We start from the raw sequence: 15,163 nt of genomic DNA on the forward strand, positions 1-15,163 counted from the left end.
ATTAAACCACACTATGCAAACAATTAATTTGTATTGTTTAAAAATGATTGCAATGTATATATAGGCCTACTGTATATTTTTAATATGATGATTGACAGTTGTGGCAAAAAAGAATCTCGTGAATTTGGACCTTTTGTTTTGCCGTAGTCCTTCCATTGCGTTGGTCTATGGGTAATGTAGTACAGCGTCAGACACGTGGGGCGTTGCGTTTCCAACTTTTCAGAAAGATGGCGGGTCTGGAGCTGCTGTCGGACCAGGGATACCGTTTAGATGGAAGAAAAGCCACCGAGCTGCGGAAGTTTCAGGCCCGCATGGGTGTGTTCGCTCAGGCGGACGGCTCGGCGTATTTAGAGCAGGGAAACACCAAGGCTCTGGCTGTGGTGTACGGGCCGCATGAAGTGAGTAGCTGTGGATGGAGAGGGTTAGCCAACTGTAACAGCAAGCATGTATAATAGCGGTAATGCAGGACGGGTTTAATCTGGCAAAATTGATTACGGTTATTGGTACAATAAAGTTTCATGTGTTAGACAAAAAAATGTTTTTATTTGCATGTGTCAAGAGAAAATGTCATGCAAAACAATACAGGCTGTTGTTGTGTTGGACAGTTCATCGTGTTTTGAAGATATACACTTCCGCTGATGCCTATCATAAGTTATCACACAGTTCAAAATATACGACTGCCTAAATTCTGTTTCCCCCACCCACATTTGAATTGTCTAGGCTGGACAAAACGGTTAAAATCAATATCACACAACTCATATAAGCTTAAAGAGATGTTTTGATAACAATACAATCCCTGGGCATCTTTTCAGGTACATAGGCTACTATGGTTACATTCTATTGAAAGAAGTCCAGTCCAACAACTCTACCAAATTATTGGTCTTCGAATCTTATAACGACTAGTATCTGTAAAACGTCCTGCAAAGGGATGTATTTTCAAATGTTTCTTATTTGAAGTGTACAAACTTTGAAATGTGTTTCCCCCATGCAAGTATTATATAAAATCACATTAAGTAGTTTAGTTTAATATCACTGCATATGTCAACCTCAAATCAATAATAAACATATAGTTAACTTAATAGCTCTATGATGGTGTTAACTTAAAATTATTATTTTTTGTTTATGAAAAATGTATGGCTTAACTTTTATATTGGATTGCATTACATTTTACAGGTGTACCTGATAAAGTGCTGTGTATAATCATTGAACGTTGAATGGAGAAGGCCAGAAGTGTTGATGTATTTGTCGACCCTTAGGTACGAGGCGCACGCAGCCGGATTCGTCATGATCGAGCTGTTATCAACTGTCAGTACAGCATGGCCACCTTCAGCACGGCGGAGCGGAAGAGGAGACCCCACGGGGACCGCAAGTCCACTGAGATGAGCCTCCACCTCAAGCAGACGTTTGAAGCCGCTGTGATGACCCAGCTCTACCCACGCTCCCAAATAGATATCTATGTCAAGGTAAATGATGAGCAAGAAATAAGGGATTAAGAAACTACAGACATTTATTATTTGTGCTGAAACCAGAATCTTTCTTTCCAAACAGATTCTGCAGTCAGACGGCGGGAACTACAGCGTGTGTGTGAATGCTGCAACTCTGGCGGTGATTGACGCAGGCATCCCCATGAGGGACTATGTGTGTGCCTGCACTGTCGGGTTCGTGGATGAGACGCCCCTCGCTGACCTTTGCTATGCAGAGGAAGGTGGAGGAGTGAGCTCTCTGGCCTTAGCACTGCTGCCCCGGGGGGGACAGATCGCTCTGCTGCAGATGGACGCCAGACTACATCAGGATCACTTAGAGGCTCTGATCGAAGCTGCCATGACAGCTTGTAAAGGTGTGAGCAAGGTGCTGGATCAGGTGGTGCGGCAACATCTCCAAGAAGCTTCTGTGCCTTCTGCAGAGTGATGGGCGAAGAGGAATGAATATCTAGACTGTGGATTTGGTTTCAGGCTGGAAAGTGTTCTTGAACTGAATGGAGAGGCATGATGGGAAGAAAATGTGGACTGAATGTTTTTTTTATGTATCCATGACAATTATACTTTTGTACAGTCTATGTGTGCTGAAGCTATTAATAAATATATAAACCTTGCATTATTGGTGTGTTGTTTGATCATATGTGAGCAGTTGCACTTAAGTCTTGTCCTTCATTCAAAGTCCAGACAACAAGCATGAACATTCTTCAAGTTTAATGTAAGATTTTAAAGGTACAATCCTCGACCCTAAATTAAACATAATGATAACCATGGAAGAATAACCTCAGATACAAAAGATTTTGAATTATTTGTTTTTTGGACTCAAACAAATAAAATAAGTCCTTAAGTTTCTATTATTTATAAAAGCACAAATCTGGCCTTTAATAGTTACACCAATGGTTTAAGACATTTTTTAATTAATTTACTTTTTTCGAGAAATGTATTTATATCTCTGGGTCAATTTAATGTAAAATTGTTAGAACATTTATTTATTTTGTATTTAAAAAAACAAACATTTTAGATTTATTCAGTGGGAATAGTTTTATTCAGAGCCGTTTGTGGCTCTGGTTTTATATTATTCCCTTTTTCACACCGGAAGCTGGTCCGCCGCAGTAATGTTTCCGCAGGAACAAGGAAATTGAAAACATTTAGCAGCGGTTTCAGAAGTCCCACCTCTGCAGGTGGATGTGACCGGCTTTAAACTGGAAAGAGGTTTGTCTTCATGCATATAATGATGATAGATATTTACATATGAACCACGTTACTATTCATAATGATCACTTTCGCAGAGGAAAACATTTTAATACATTTTTACACTCTGGCGAAGCCATTCAGCTAGCTAGCAGCAAGCTAACCACAGCTGACAGTGGATGACAATGGGTGGCAGGAAGCGATTTATGAACTCAAGCTGAATGGAAATATCTTTCATCTGAATTTTGGGTCGTCATCAAACTTAATATATCATTTGTTGTTTGTTTTCTGCCTCGATCAAAATGGATCGCTCATCAGTTGCCAATGTGTAGCTGATATTTAGTGTAACAGTGCGTGTGTTGCCCTCAGCCTCCAGTGTATCAAGGAATTTCGTTGCAACGGACAACAACATGGGACTGCTGTCGGACCCCAACAGGAGAAGGGCTTTGATCAGCCTGCTAACCCGCCTCAATGCCCCAATCTGGTGAGTCTTTAGTTTGAATGTGACAATGCAAGTGTACTTTATTACAAAATGCAACTGTGCACAAGCTCCTTTGATGGAAACATGATTTCTCTCATTCTGAGATCTATTACCTCTTTCCACTAATTCAGAACATTTTTATTTTCTCATTTAAATTAATGTATTGCTTTTAATGTGTGCATTTTCAATTAAGCAGTTTTGTCTACCACTGTATCATTTAGTATTTTTTAGTCTGCATCTTAACATTTTGAATGTGTCTCTATATGGCCTCCTTGAATATGAGATGATACTCTCTCACTTATGATTTCTGTCTTTATTTCTATCCACTCCAGTGTGGTCTGCTACATGGCGGCTGTGGCCTGGTTCATGGGCTTAGCATTTGAGCCATTCACTCTGCGGACATACATGTCAGAGAACGCCATGGGGTCTACCATGGTGGAGGAGCGCTTTCCAGCGGGGGAGAAGGCGCTGGCCACAGGCAGAGAGTTTGCAGCACATAAGAAGAAAGCAGGGTAAGAAACACAAATAACGTAAATACAACATGAAACATTTCATAACACTGATTTGGACGCTGATTTTCAAGAGTATGGAAGGTCTGCATAGAATAGACTACTGGGTTATTTTCTAGGAAATATGTCTGAGCTAGGGCTTTATAGTTAGAAGTTGATCAAAATGACAAAATGTACAATGATATTTCCAAATTGCAGGAAGTGTTAAAGCGAAATAAGTCTCAAAATATGATTCTGACTTAGGTTATGTGGTGCTGAAAAGATCCTGGTCAAAATGTATTTAACAGATCTGATGGTTGATCTTGTATTATTTGTAATCCATTTAGATATTTATTCCGAATCAATCAGGCCTTAATCTATGCCGTTACATTATTCACACACTAGTAATATGAACATCGATGAGTCCTTTCACAGTTTGATAGCATTTTAAAAGTGTGAAATAATATTTGTTTTAATCCACCAGTCTAATTTTGCAACTTGTGTCTCTGCAGTGGGATGCCAGTGGACTGGCTGGTGAAGACCATGCAGTCTCGCGGGCTGGAGGTGTTCACTCAGAGGTTCTCACGCACGCTGCCCTTTCCCGATGAAAACAAAGAGAGATATGTACGTTTTTGATTGAAGTGTGAAGGATACATTTTTTCTCGAATGTTTTTTCTCATTTATATCTAAGCATAATACTTGTTTCCTCTTCACCTCACTCCTCTTCTCAGATGGTAAAAGGCACAAATGTTTACGGGATCCTTCGGGCCCCGAGAGCTTCCCGTACTGAAGCCCTGGTGCTGAGTGCCCCCTGCACCCCCGGTGATAACAACAACCAGGCAGTGGGGCTGCTGCTTGGCCTGGCACAGTACTTCAGGAGTAAGTACAGAACTCACGGCCCTCTCCACCATTTGACTGGCAATCATTTTTTTGTTTTAATGGCTGCTGTGTTCCTCAATAGGTCAGGTGTTCTGGGCCAAGGACATCATCTTCCTGGTGAATGAGCATGATCTGATTGGTATGCAGGCCTGGCTGGAGGGCTACCATCACACCAACACTACAGGTAACCACCAGCAACCAGACACAAACTGTGCCTGGCACAATGACTACTTTTATTCGGGATGTTTCAGAAATACACAAACGATTATTGTCATTTTGAGAGCATTTTATGTACAAATTATATTATAGCATAATAAGGCAAGCACAGCCTTACAAAGAATACGACTTTTACTGAAATAAAAACACAACCAAAACAATAAAGAAAAAGGACTATTAGGCTGGATTAACAAAAAGTGCACTCTAGTTTCTTAATGGTTAGGACCTTAAAGGTAAGTTAAATACAAGATATGGTAAGATTGCTACTGTAAAGTTTATAAACTGTCTCTCTTCTGCTAACAATGAACAAATATCCTTGTAAGTATTTTTATCACCCCCATACAAGACTGCCTCCTCAGTGGACTTTTCTTCTGTAACGGTGCCTCTAGGAATGGACTGGTCTCCCCTTCAAGGCCGCGGTGGTTCGATCCAGGCCGCTCTGTCTCTAGAGCTCAGCAGTGATGTCATCACCAGTTTGGACCTGGTACTGGAAGGCCTCAATGGGCAGCTCCCCAACCTGGATTTAGCCAACCTCTTCTACGCCTTCTGTCAGAAGATTGGAGTCCTTTGCACCACCCAGGGCAAGGTAAGCTTGTGATGAGATTTAAACCTGCAACAATGTTCTCTTTTTGGTGAGCAGAGTGGTTAGGACCGAGGGTTTATTTAGCTGTTTCCTGTGGATGTTTCTATAGCTGCAGAGGAATGACTGGGACAGTGTGTCGGGGTACAGCCATGCGGTTCAGACCATGATGCTCATGGTGCTGAAGCAGGCCAGCGGGCGATCCTGGGGGGATCACGGTCTTTTCCTGCGGTACCACATTGAGGCTGCCACCATCAAGGGCATCAACAGTTTCCGTCAGTACAAGACTGACATCACCACAATTGGCAGGTCAGAATAAACATTTGTATTTAGGCTTTGACGTGCTTTTTTTGTATAGAACTCACCTTTATAGGCTGACTGACACCTCATTTCTGTTTTTATTGTTTCTCGTCCTAATTTATAGGCTCATGGAAGGAATGTATCGTAAACTGAATAACTTACTGGAGCGCCTACACCAGTCCTACTTCTTCTACCTCATGCCGTCCCTCTCTCACTTCGTCTCCATTGGTTACTACATGCCGGCCTTCGGCCTCCTCGCCATCATCCTGCTGCTTCGTGTATCCTTTCACAATTATTTTAATTGATTTGCCCTGATTGCATGGGGTTGGGGTGCTAGTGGAGCACGCTCATGAACTGTTTGCCGGAGCCTCGCAGCAGAGTTACTGCGGAGCGCATAAAGCAGACCCTTCACGCGATAGCAGAGCGAACAGGTACAGAAGGGGTAATTAATCGATCGCAGATGGCGTCGTACTCGCGGACGGATAAAAAAAGATTAAACTTAAATGGGTCGCGAAATATAGGCCTACTTTGACGGACGTTAATATACCTGGGTGGCCCCGCCCAAGTAAAGTCTATGTCTGGGGAACCCTGTACAGTATTACATTTAACAGTAATATAATGTATGTGCTTGATGTCGGATTTGCCCTTGACTATGATACAGGCTTTAGATTTGTGGGTTCAACTTACAGCTCCACCGCCGAGAACAGAAGACGGAGTCGTTGACCCTGAGCAGGTTAGACACAGATACAGGTCTGAAACTAAAATACTTATCTCGAGTCTATTAAATCAGTTTCTTAAAAAATCTGATCTGCTTCCTCCCAGATGTCCAGTCCAGGAGTGCTATCGGTGCTGACTCCTCTGGTGATCAGCCATCTGACCGGAGTGGCTCTGTACACGCTGCCCATCCGCTTCCAGGAGATGGCTGTGGAGCACTTCCCAGTGTCTGAGACCGAGGCTGTGGTCCTGACGGCTATAGCTGTGTACACGGCAGGCCTGGCTCTGCCTCATAACACTAACAGGTAGATGCTTACACCTGCAACACTCTGATTCAGATATAGACTTGTTTTTCTTTTTGTAATACTTACGGTAATGACGAATGTCTAAAAAACAGCAAAACATGTTAAGTGATCCACTAGCAGGGTGTAGTGCACTTAAGCCATTATTTAACCAAACTGTTTTGAGTACATTGCCAGGTGTTTATATGTCTGTTGTAGCTTTACAGGTACGTAGCTCATTACGTTGAGATTCAAATTCATGCCGAAATTAAATATCAATTTAAGCCCCTGGTCCAATTTGGTGTCATGGTTAGTGTGATTTTATCACAAGATGGTCTCTTGTTCAATTCAATTAACATTGAGGTTATATCATTTTTGAAGAATCTGGAAAAAGAACAGATTAAAAACAGATATTTACTTAAGCAAGTATGACATTTGGCCCGAGTGACCTTATGATATAATTTGTGGGCACATTTTATTTCATTTATTATATTTCAAATACAAATTAGTTTTACAAAGTTACCAACTAGTCTTTTTTCAACTAAAAGCTTTAAAATATTTCCTGTCACAAGCTCAAATACATACAAACCCTTACTTTAACCAAACGTTCTGCTGACATCTGGCTAAAAGAAACTGACATGTACAGAAGTTAGCTAAGACCAAGAACAGAGACAGTTTTGTGGGAAACTTGTACAACCTTTGTTCGTCCTGCTGTCTGTCGTAGGCTCCTGTCGGGGGGGGGCACGGAGCAGGGCTGGAAGGTGCTGAAGCTGGTGGCCGTGCTGTACCTGGCCGTGCTGCTGGGCTGCACCGCCCTCATCAACTTCTCCCTGGGCTTCATCCTGGCTATCACCCTGGTGCCCGTGGCCGCCTTCGTCACACCCCACGTCCCAAAGTAATACACCTGCACACACTGGTTGCTCATTGTACTGCCATATGTTCGCCAGGTGGAAGTAAAACCTTGCTTTTCTCCCTTTTAGGTTCCTATCAGCCTTCATCATGATCGTCCTCAGCCCGGCCTGCACCCTCCTCTTCTCTGTGTTCTTCTTCCAGGAGCTGCAGGAAATGCCCATCAGCTTCCTGGACGGCTGGATGCTGTACCTGTCAGTCATCTCTCAGGGCATCCTGGACCACTGCCTGTACGGCTCTCTGGTTTACCCGCTCATAGCCTTGCTGGTCTATCCCTGCTGGCTGATTTTCTGGAACATCCTCTTCTGGAAGTAAATGCTAAGTCACACAGGACTACTGAGAGCTTTTATTGTGATGATATAAAACCCTCTGAGGTGTTCTCAGGTTTGTCTTCACCGGTGGAAATGTGAATGACAGTTTAACCCACTGGAGAGATTGGAAAAGAAGAGGATGTGGCTTTGGTAGAATACAGTGACTGCCTTTGTCTGGACATTTTGTCTGTGTTTCACTCTTCAAACAGTGGAGAAAATTATTTATAAACTAAGCAGAACGGACTGTTTTGTACTAAACATCTTACATAATTGATTGGAAGAAGGGATGGTCTTTTCACAAGTAACATGTCATGGTTTTCTGTTAAACACTTTTTGGGATGTCTTTGTTTGGGATACATAATGAGTCCATTTTCTTTTCTTAAGCTCTTTATCAGGCAGGATTGTAATGCATGAAAGAAAACAGTAACAGGAAACAGCTGTTGGAATGGAAGAAACAATTTGTTGGACATCTGCATCCTTTAAGATGTCTGTATACACTACATCTTGTATTTTTATATTTGTTTTGATAACTTTAAGTGAAACATGTTTTTCTGCTATTTATAAATGCCAAAATAAAGACTGACTTTGTTTTAAGCATAATACGGTTATGAATATGTCCTGTGTAACGCCGGAAAGCCTTTTATGTTTTCCAATTGCGATCATTCACGTGAGTTGTTGTACGATCCAAATACACTGACTATGAAGAAGTACCCCAAACACCGCTCAAAACATCCAAACTAACATTCTTTTTTCATTTTAACCTGGTTCATACATACTTCATCAATCATCTCAGAAGAATTATCAAAAATCAAATGGAATTAGTTTAATTTGCACTATGTTTATTCAGGTAATGCACGTTTTTACAGTATAATGTACTGAAAACAGATCATTCCATTGCTGTCACAGCTCACAGGGAATTGAGTAAAATTAGATCAACGGATAAAATGTACATCAATTACTCAATGCATCTTGTTAAAAATAATACACTCATTACAATGTTATAAAAAAATAAAAGCACTTGACAACCAACCCTGTAAACGCAAAACACCTTCTCTCATCAGCCATGGCTTCTTATTTTGCTTTAAAACCACCAACATCATTTGGCAGATAACACTTGAACAAACGGCACAACGCTTTTCTCTCGCTTCACAGTTGGCGAAAGTTTTAACATTCCCTCAACTTCAGCCGAGATCAAATGCAACAAACTTCTGTCCAATTCTCTCACCTAAAATAAATATCAGGCCGTTTGTGTTGATTGTATCACACTCACCCTGTATAATAAATAACAAAGAGTTCTTGCCAAATTCAGATGTATGTCATGTTATGTGAAGATAACAGGTCCAAGCTCACGCCCCAGTCCACAGTTTATAGTCCGAGCCTCCACCAGTGCAGCTCTGTCATGCTACAGTGCTTCAGAGGACTCAGTGCACTAGTCTTTATGGAAGTATTTTGTTGTTGAGCATCCTCACTCTGTGTGTGTATGTGTGTGTAAGTCAGTGATACATGGCAAGCTGGCGATGGGCAGTCAGCTGCTGCTTAAACCAGGCTCTCCTCGATCCTCTCTTCTTCCCTTCTCCTTTGTGAGAGAATGGTAAACATAAAAGCGGCAACCGTCAGTTAATATGTAACAGGAAGTAGAACACAGAGGTGTTTCATTAGTTATGATGCAGTACCTGCTGGATGTGTGCGTCAGGTCTGGCTGTGGCACAGATTTCGCAGCCCGGACGGGTCGGCTTGTTGATGAAAGTGCATGAGGGACAAGCCCACTCTGTCTGCTGAGAGGAGGGGAGATACAACAGATTCAAGAAGGAATAATTAGGCTTGTTATCAAATTGTAACCTTTGCATTTATCTCATAGATAACATTTTGTAATGCATGTATATGTGTATGGACACACTTAGCAGTTTTTTTATTCAGCATGGCACTAAAATATAGATATTATATAAAAAGCCCACATTGTGTCTAAGTACATAGGACGAAAAGTACTATTCCCACTCAAATAAAATAATTTGTATATTTACTCTTATTGTGTTTAGTGCTTCACAGACTGCTTACATACCTGTGTTTTAGTGGCTCTGTTGGTGTGATCATTCAGCTGCAGGTTATCTATGTCCAATAGATTAGTGATATCACCAGGTCTGTCGCTTCCTCCACCTGTGCCCCACAACAACGAAACAAAACAAACACTAGAGTTCATAGAGCTGTACTTTCTAAAGTTTACAATTAGCCTAGAACATTTTAAAAAGTGACACTTTTTCAAAAACAATCACCATAAGTGCAATGACTGTTTACATCCCCATCTGATCACCCATGTAGAAAGGGAAGTTTCAAACGATACTTCAACAACCTGACGACCATGATTACTGGACTGAAGCTTTATGTTCATCCTCAGTGTCCTGCAGCATTCGTTAGTCTATGAGTCATACACTGTTCACCTAATATGGATGTCATAACCCCTAAACACCCTTAAACCTGAAATGCAGGCCCTTAAAGCTCATAATAATTTAAATTCCAAATATATCAAGAAAATGGAAATAAATAAATGACTGTTGTAACTATGACATGTTGAAGTTACCCTGGTTGTTGTGGGGAAGCCTTGAGGGCAGAGTACTGTAACCCCTCCAGTCTTGGGAGGTGGGGCCGTTTCCTGGGGGGAGAGGGGGGGCGAGGAGGGCGCTCTCCAGGTCCTGCTGGAACAGCTGGCGGGTGATGCGGGCCTGCCGGGCGGAGATCAGGTAGAGGTACGCCGTGTCCCCGTCCTTCTGCACCCCGTAGGAGGCCAGAGACCTGGGCTCGGTGCACAGGCACTGACCGATCACCCAGCGCTGCACCCGAGGGTGGAAACCGTACTCCAGAAACACCTGAAGAACCAGGGTGTTGGCAGTAAGTGAAAGGAAAACCTTCAACACCTATTTGATTGGGTAATTGGCCATTTTCTTACCTGTTGCTTGAGTGTAGCCACAGTCATGTAAGGAAAAACTTTCACTGTGACACAACAGGAAGACGACACGTCCTCCACTACCACGGATACACTGAAACAGATACAGATACAGCACTATAAGTCTAAAAAACACATATCCTGGAAGCAATGTCTCCCCTCAGGTCAACACTTTTCTTTTCTTACCTTATTTCTCCCTCTGCGTAGTTCTTTTCAGACATCTGAATCCTCAGCACAGCTTTTTGCCGAGCCAGAGTGGAAGCGTGCTGCGAGGCGGCCTGAGTATCGCCTGCTTCAATCGCCCGGGCGAGCTCCAAGCAGAGCTCCTCTAAAAAAAGGAAGAGGTAGCAATCAAAAGTGACATTTTTAGAGCATGTTCTGAACAGAGAATGAGAAAACGCACACAGGTAAACAGAGGAACCCACCAGCGAGCGGCAGCGAAGCGGAGCTCCACGGCTCCGGTGCTGCTGCGCTGTCAGTGTGTCTGCCATCGGATTCACATGTTTTAATATTCGCAACTGTCAGGGGAGAGAATTGAAACTGTGTTACAAAAGTGCTTAATGCATTTGTCAACACAAACAATTATCAAACGAAAGCAACAAGCAACTCCTGAATAAAAAAATGTAAGAGACAGTTATGAATACCCTTAAAGAAGGATCTTAAATACAGAAATGGTTACATTGTTGTTGTTGTTGTTGTTACATATTTGAGGAATAAAGAAAATAAGTCTCCAAACCTCTATGTGACTCTCTTAGTGATGACATCACCACCGTGGCCCACTCCTCGGCCTCGCGGTCGCAGCGGAAGTTGAAGCGGATGCAGTCGTGGGGCGGAGCGACCAGACGCATCTCATGGCTGCGGGCGCATTTCACCTCGTACTGCACCGAGCGGAGATCAAAGTCTGCGATAAACTGGGGCGGGGGGTAAATACAAGTTAATCTCAAATGGCTTTTTACTCTTAAACCTTCACTTTTTTATAGCAGCAAATGTTTGGTACTTCACTTGAATAATTGATCTTGTTTTCTTTTCATGGATGAATTGCTGATGATGACAACTTTTCTTAATTTTTCATCCGCCAATCAATTTGTGATGAACTTAAATACATTTACAAAATGTGGGTGCAAACTGCATTACCCTTTGCAAAATATAAATATAAGAAAAGCCTGCCTGAACTACGGCAAAAAGCAAATGAGATGAGATGAGACAATCTGCCCTCTAACGTTCACTGGAGCATCATTGTAGGTAGAAGAAAAAAAGCAGAGAGGGATTTTCCTCCTGCCAGAGAGTGTATTTATGCTCTGATATGATTCTGTAAGAACAGTCTGCCAGCTCAGACTGAAAAGTTAAAGGAAGCTGGCATCAAAGCAAAAGTATGCAAATCAAGAAGCATCTCAATTGCCAGAGGGAAATCTGTCTGGCTCGAGAATTCACCAAGATGAAAAGCCAAAACTGAGCCTGTCAGATCTTTTTTAGGATAACAGCTCACAGATAACTTGTAAAAAGTACAGAATGGAGAGCAAAGTTTGGTGAGACAGGCAAATCGAGGTCAAGGTCATAACACTTAACTACAGTTGGTGCTGATGTAACCATCCACTGTGTTAGATGTAAAGAGAAGGGGGATGCTTTTACAGAGATGTTCTCTGTACTCAACCAATGGTTTTATCTCTAAAATGTCTATATAAGATAAGTTGCTTGATTTATTCGACCAACAGTCCAAAACTTTAAACATACTACATCTAGCCCAGATATGATGAAATAGAAGCAAATCATCCCACTTGAGAAGCTTTAACCAGCAAATGTTTGCCTTAAAATTAGAAAAACAAAAGCAGATTATGAAAAATAATATAATATAATTGCTTATACTTTTTCTGGAATGAAGTAATTGACTTGTCATTCAAGCAGTACAACTGAGAGTAAATGTGCCTCCTATGAAAAAAAGATCTAATATAGTGTTAAAAGATAAGCTAATTGTAAACAAAGATAAGAAGAATACAGATTTGTCCCCATCATATCATAACCAGAGGAAATGCTCAACAATATAAAACCCACAAGAAAAAAGGCAGGGAAGAAAATCTGACAATATATTTTTTGAAATAAATATAAGTTTGGTTTAAAGAGGTGTCCTCCGCCAATTTTACAGATGAGAATATTCAACCTTGTCACAAGTAGGAGTAGGCTACTCAAAACAGTTGCATAATCTGTGTTGTAACTCTGGAGATTTGTAAAGTTGTAAAGTATAAACTTGGATTGACAAACATTTTGAAAGAAAGTCAACCACCGTGGCTTTCTTACGGTGGCATCCTAAATAAAGTTTAGGTGTGAGAGATGAGAGCATTGACCAGAGAGAGACGGTCTAATGATAATTGTGTTTAGTTGTATTATAGGAATTGTAGGACCCAAGGCTTATTGGGAACTGCTCCTGTTGACACCACTTAAAACAAACAACTGAAGATTGAAGAAGACACTGGTAGCTTTCCAAGGCAACAACGAGAGTACATACCACAAAACAAAGCAGTTGGGAGAATCAGAAATACAAAGCAAAGCATTGCTATTTTCAGACCTTTACCTGTGTAATTTACTGAACATTTTAGCATTACTAGTAAACGCACATGGTGTCTGTGAGTTTGCCATTTCATGCCAGAGTAGAGCTGTGAATCCTTAAATTGAACAAAAACTATGCACAGATTAATTGCCAGTATACAAAATCCACAATTGTCCTGGTCTAACCTTAGTAACTCAGTTTTAATAGTCTCTTTATTTTTTATCTGATGAGGAGAATAATGAGAGTATCTGACGCCAATAATTCCCTCTGCTCAGCCAATGCTTGAATTGTCAATTCCATAATTTGAAGGGATGAATATAGACTTTATGATCACACCGTGTGACAAGTCTGATGGTATCATATGTCTTTCTGCAGATGACAAACTAAAGGCTGTATTCTGCTTGGAAATTCCCACCTGACAAGGACAATCTTACTGCACTGTAAGATTTTCCCCTGATGATGTTATCATTCAAATAAAAACAATTTTTGGTTCTGGGAAAATTGAAAGTGAAAGTGAAACTGAACATGTCATTAACAGGTGACTTCGTACTGTTTCTAAGTTATACAGTATATCATTACAAAACATGGAGGGCATTCATGGGTGGTGTAAACGCTTTATATACACAAGCCTACAATACAATCTGATATGTTGTTTTATCCCAAAATCTGGAGCTGTGGAGCTGTATGGTAGTGCTGCGTAAAATGGCGTGTACAGGCCTTTAATGGTTTACAATTTTAAAGGATTCACTTAGGTGGTACATATAAAGCATGGTAGGGGAACACACCCTCCAAACACACAGGTGTATTAGAGCATCTCTTACCACACTGCGGTTTCCGCTGGTGTCCCTCAGCGCCAGTCGGAACTCTCCGGCCCGGCTCGGGTCCATGCTGAGCTGCAGCCGCAGAGCCTCGCTGCCGGTACCGGGGAGGCACAGGGGCCGGATCCCGGAATGACACACCGACACCCGGACTGACATTAACACAGTGCTGCAGCAGGGAGTAAACGCTGTCCCGCCGCCGCCGCATGCAGCCTGCTGAGACGAGGCAGGCACCGGGGCTGGAGGAGCCCAGCCGCCCGAGCTGAGAGCCATGTCGCGGACACTTCAAGGCGGAGTGAGGGTGTTGAAGCCCCGCGGCAGGTGCTACTGCGGCCCGCTGCTTCTGTGCGGTTTACAAGGTCCACCGGTGTCTGGAGACAGCGCGTTTCTTCACGGGGAAACTGTGGTTGACTTCTCGCCCCGCGAATTCCATTTCTACCCGACCCGAGCAGAGGGGTAGAAAGAAAAACAAAACAGGAAGTAGAAAGGTACGTCTTTTATTTATGTCCGTGGAGAAACGTGTCTATGGAACAACCGATCATAATGAACCTCTTGAATTAATGAAATTCATACAAAAGCTAAAAGTGGTAGAAAATATAATATATATTATATATATTTATATCAATTTAATAATGGTTTTAACAGCAGATAAAGCGAAAGAAAGTGGTGTAAAAATGGTTTACTCCACTACATTTAATAAAACAAACTAATTAATTGTATGCTTATTCTAGTTGTGTAAAGTAACAAAGTACATTAACTCAAGTACTGTACTTAAATACAATTTTGAGATACTTGCGCTTTTCTTGAGTATTTCAATTGTTTGCTACTTTGTACTTCTACTCCACTACAACTCAGAGGTAAATAGTGTACTTTTACTCCACTACATTTATTTAATACCTTTAGTTACTTTGCAGATTTGTATTAATAATGTGAAATATTTTCAACGCTTGAATAAGAGTTTAGTTAAACCTGGAGTAAATCTACCATGCAGTATACAAAGTAATTAAAACTAGCTGCACCTTTACCAGCTTTGATAAACA

At 41.6% G+C, this 15,163-nt stretch overlaps 3 protein-coding genes across 4 annotated transcripts; 2 read left to right on the plus strand and 1 right to left on the minus strand.

The window, feature by feature from the left end:
• Nucleotides 1-141: 141 nt before the first annotated feature.
• Nucleotides 142-2,092, plus strand: exosc4 (exosome component 4). The gene is made up of 3 exons (XM_034137125.1): nt 142-398; nt 1,257-1,463; nt 1,549-2,092. The coding sequence occupies exons 1-3, from the start codon at nt 168-170 to the stop codon at nt 1,906-1,908; spliced, it is 798 nt and encodes a 265-aa protein (XP_033993016.1). The 5' UTR covers nt 142-167; the 3' UTR covers nt 1,909-2,092.
• Nucleotides 2,093-2,601: 509 nt separating this feature from the next.
• Nucleotides 2,602-8,425, plus strand: gpaa1 (glycosylphosphatidylinositol anchor attachment 1). The gene is made up of 13 exons (XM_034137121.1): nt 2,602-2,687; nt 3,036-3,150; nt 3,480-3,659; nt 4,148-4,259; nt 4,367-4,514; nt 4,597-4,698; nt 5,120-5,316; nt 5,423-5,619; nt 5,735-5,888; nt 6,272-6,343; nt 6,433-6,629; nt 7,330-7,500; nt 7,586-8,425. The coding sequence occupies exons 2-13, from the start codon at nt 3,077-3,079 to the stop codon at nt 7,827-7,829; spliced, it is 1,848 nt and encodes a 615-aa protein (XP_033993012.1). The 5' UTR covers nt 2,602-2,687; nt 3,036-3,076; the 3' UTR covers nt 7,830-8,425.
• A 213-nt stretch (nt 8,426-8,638) lies between these two features.
• Nucleotides 8,639-14,585, minus strand: LOC117488298 (ranBP-type and C3HC4-type zinc finger-containing protein 1-like). 2 transcript variants are annotated; one of them, XM_034137124.1, is made up of 9 exons: nt 14,127-14,585; nt 11,500-11,674; nt 11,189-11,281; nt 10,950-11,091; nt 10,767-10,857; nt 10,401-10,686; nt 9,885-9,979; nt 9,499-9,597; nt 8,639-9,401 (listed from the first exon to the last, which is right to left on the minus strand). In XM_034137124.1, the coding sequence occupies exons 1-9, from the start codon at nt 14,394-14,396 to the stop codon at nt 9,351-9,353; spliced, it is 1,302 nt and encodes a 433-aa protein (XP_033993015.1). In that variant the 5' UTR covers nt 14,397-14,585; the 3' UTR covers nt 8,639-9,350. The 2 variants fall into 2 exon arrangements, with proteins under 2 accessions (XP_033993015.1, XP_033993014.1); XM_034137123.1 differs by having other exon boundaries at nt 9,499-9,600.
• Nucleotides 14,586-15,163: the final 578 nt, after the last annotated feature.

The sequence above is a fragment of the Trematomus bernacchii genome, unplaced genomic scaffold (genome assembly GCF_902827165.1).
Source record: "Trematomus bernacchii unplaced genomic scaffold, fTreBer1.1, whole genome shotgun sequence".
Classification (NCBI taxonomy): Eukaryota; Metazoa; Chordata; class Actinopteri; order Perciformes; family Nototheniidae; genus Trematomus; species Trematomus bernacchii.

Coding starts and splice junctions, on each gene's coding strand:
- exosc4 (XM_034137125.1), top strand. CDS start 168: ATGGGTAATGTAGTACAGCGTCAGACACGTGGGGCGTTGCGTTTCCAA. Junction 399..1,256: donor TGGTGTACGGGCCGCATGAA/GTGAGTAGCTGT, acceptor GTCGACCCTTAG/GTACGAGGCGCACGCAGCCG. Junction 1,464..1,548: donor AAATAGATATCTATGTCAAG/GTAAATGATGAG, acceptor CTTTCCAAACAG/ATTCTGCAGTCAGACGGCGG.
- gpaa1 (XM_034137121.1), top strand. CDS start 3,077: ATGGGACTGCTGTCGGACCCCAACAGGAGAAGGGCTTTGATCAGCCTG. Junction 6,344..6,432: donor GAGTCGTTGACCCTGAGCAG/GTTAGACACAGA, acceptor GCTTCCTCCCAG/ATGTCCAGTCCAGGAGTGCT. Junction 7,501..7,585: donor GTCACACCCCACGTCCCAAA/GTAATACACCTG, acceptor TCTCCCTTTTAG/GTTCCTATCAGCCTTCATCA.
- LOC117488298 (XM_034137123.1), bottom strand. CDS start 14,396: ATGGCTCTCAGCTCGGGCGGCTGGGCTCCTCCAGCCCCGGTGCCTGCC. Junction 11,675..14,126: donor CCAGCGGAAACCGCAGTGTG/GTAAGAGATGCT, acceptor CCCCCGCCCCAG/TTTATCGCAGACTTTGATCT. Junction 9,980..10,400: donor GCTTCCCCACAACAACCAGG/GTAACTTCAACA, acceptor TGTGGGGCACAG/GTGGAGGAAGCGACAGACCT.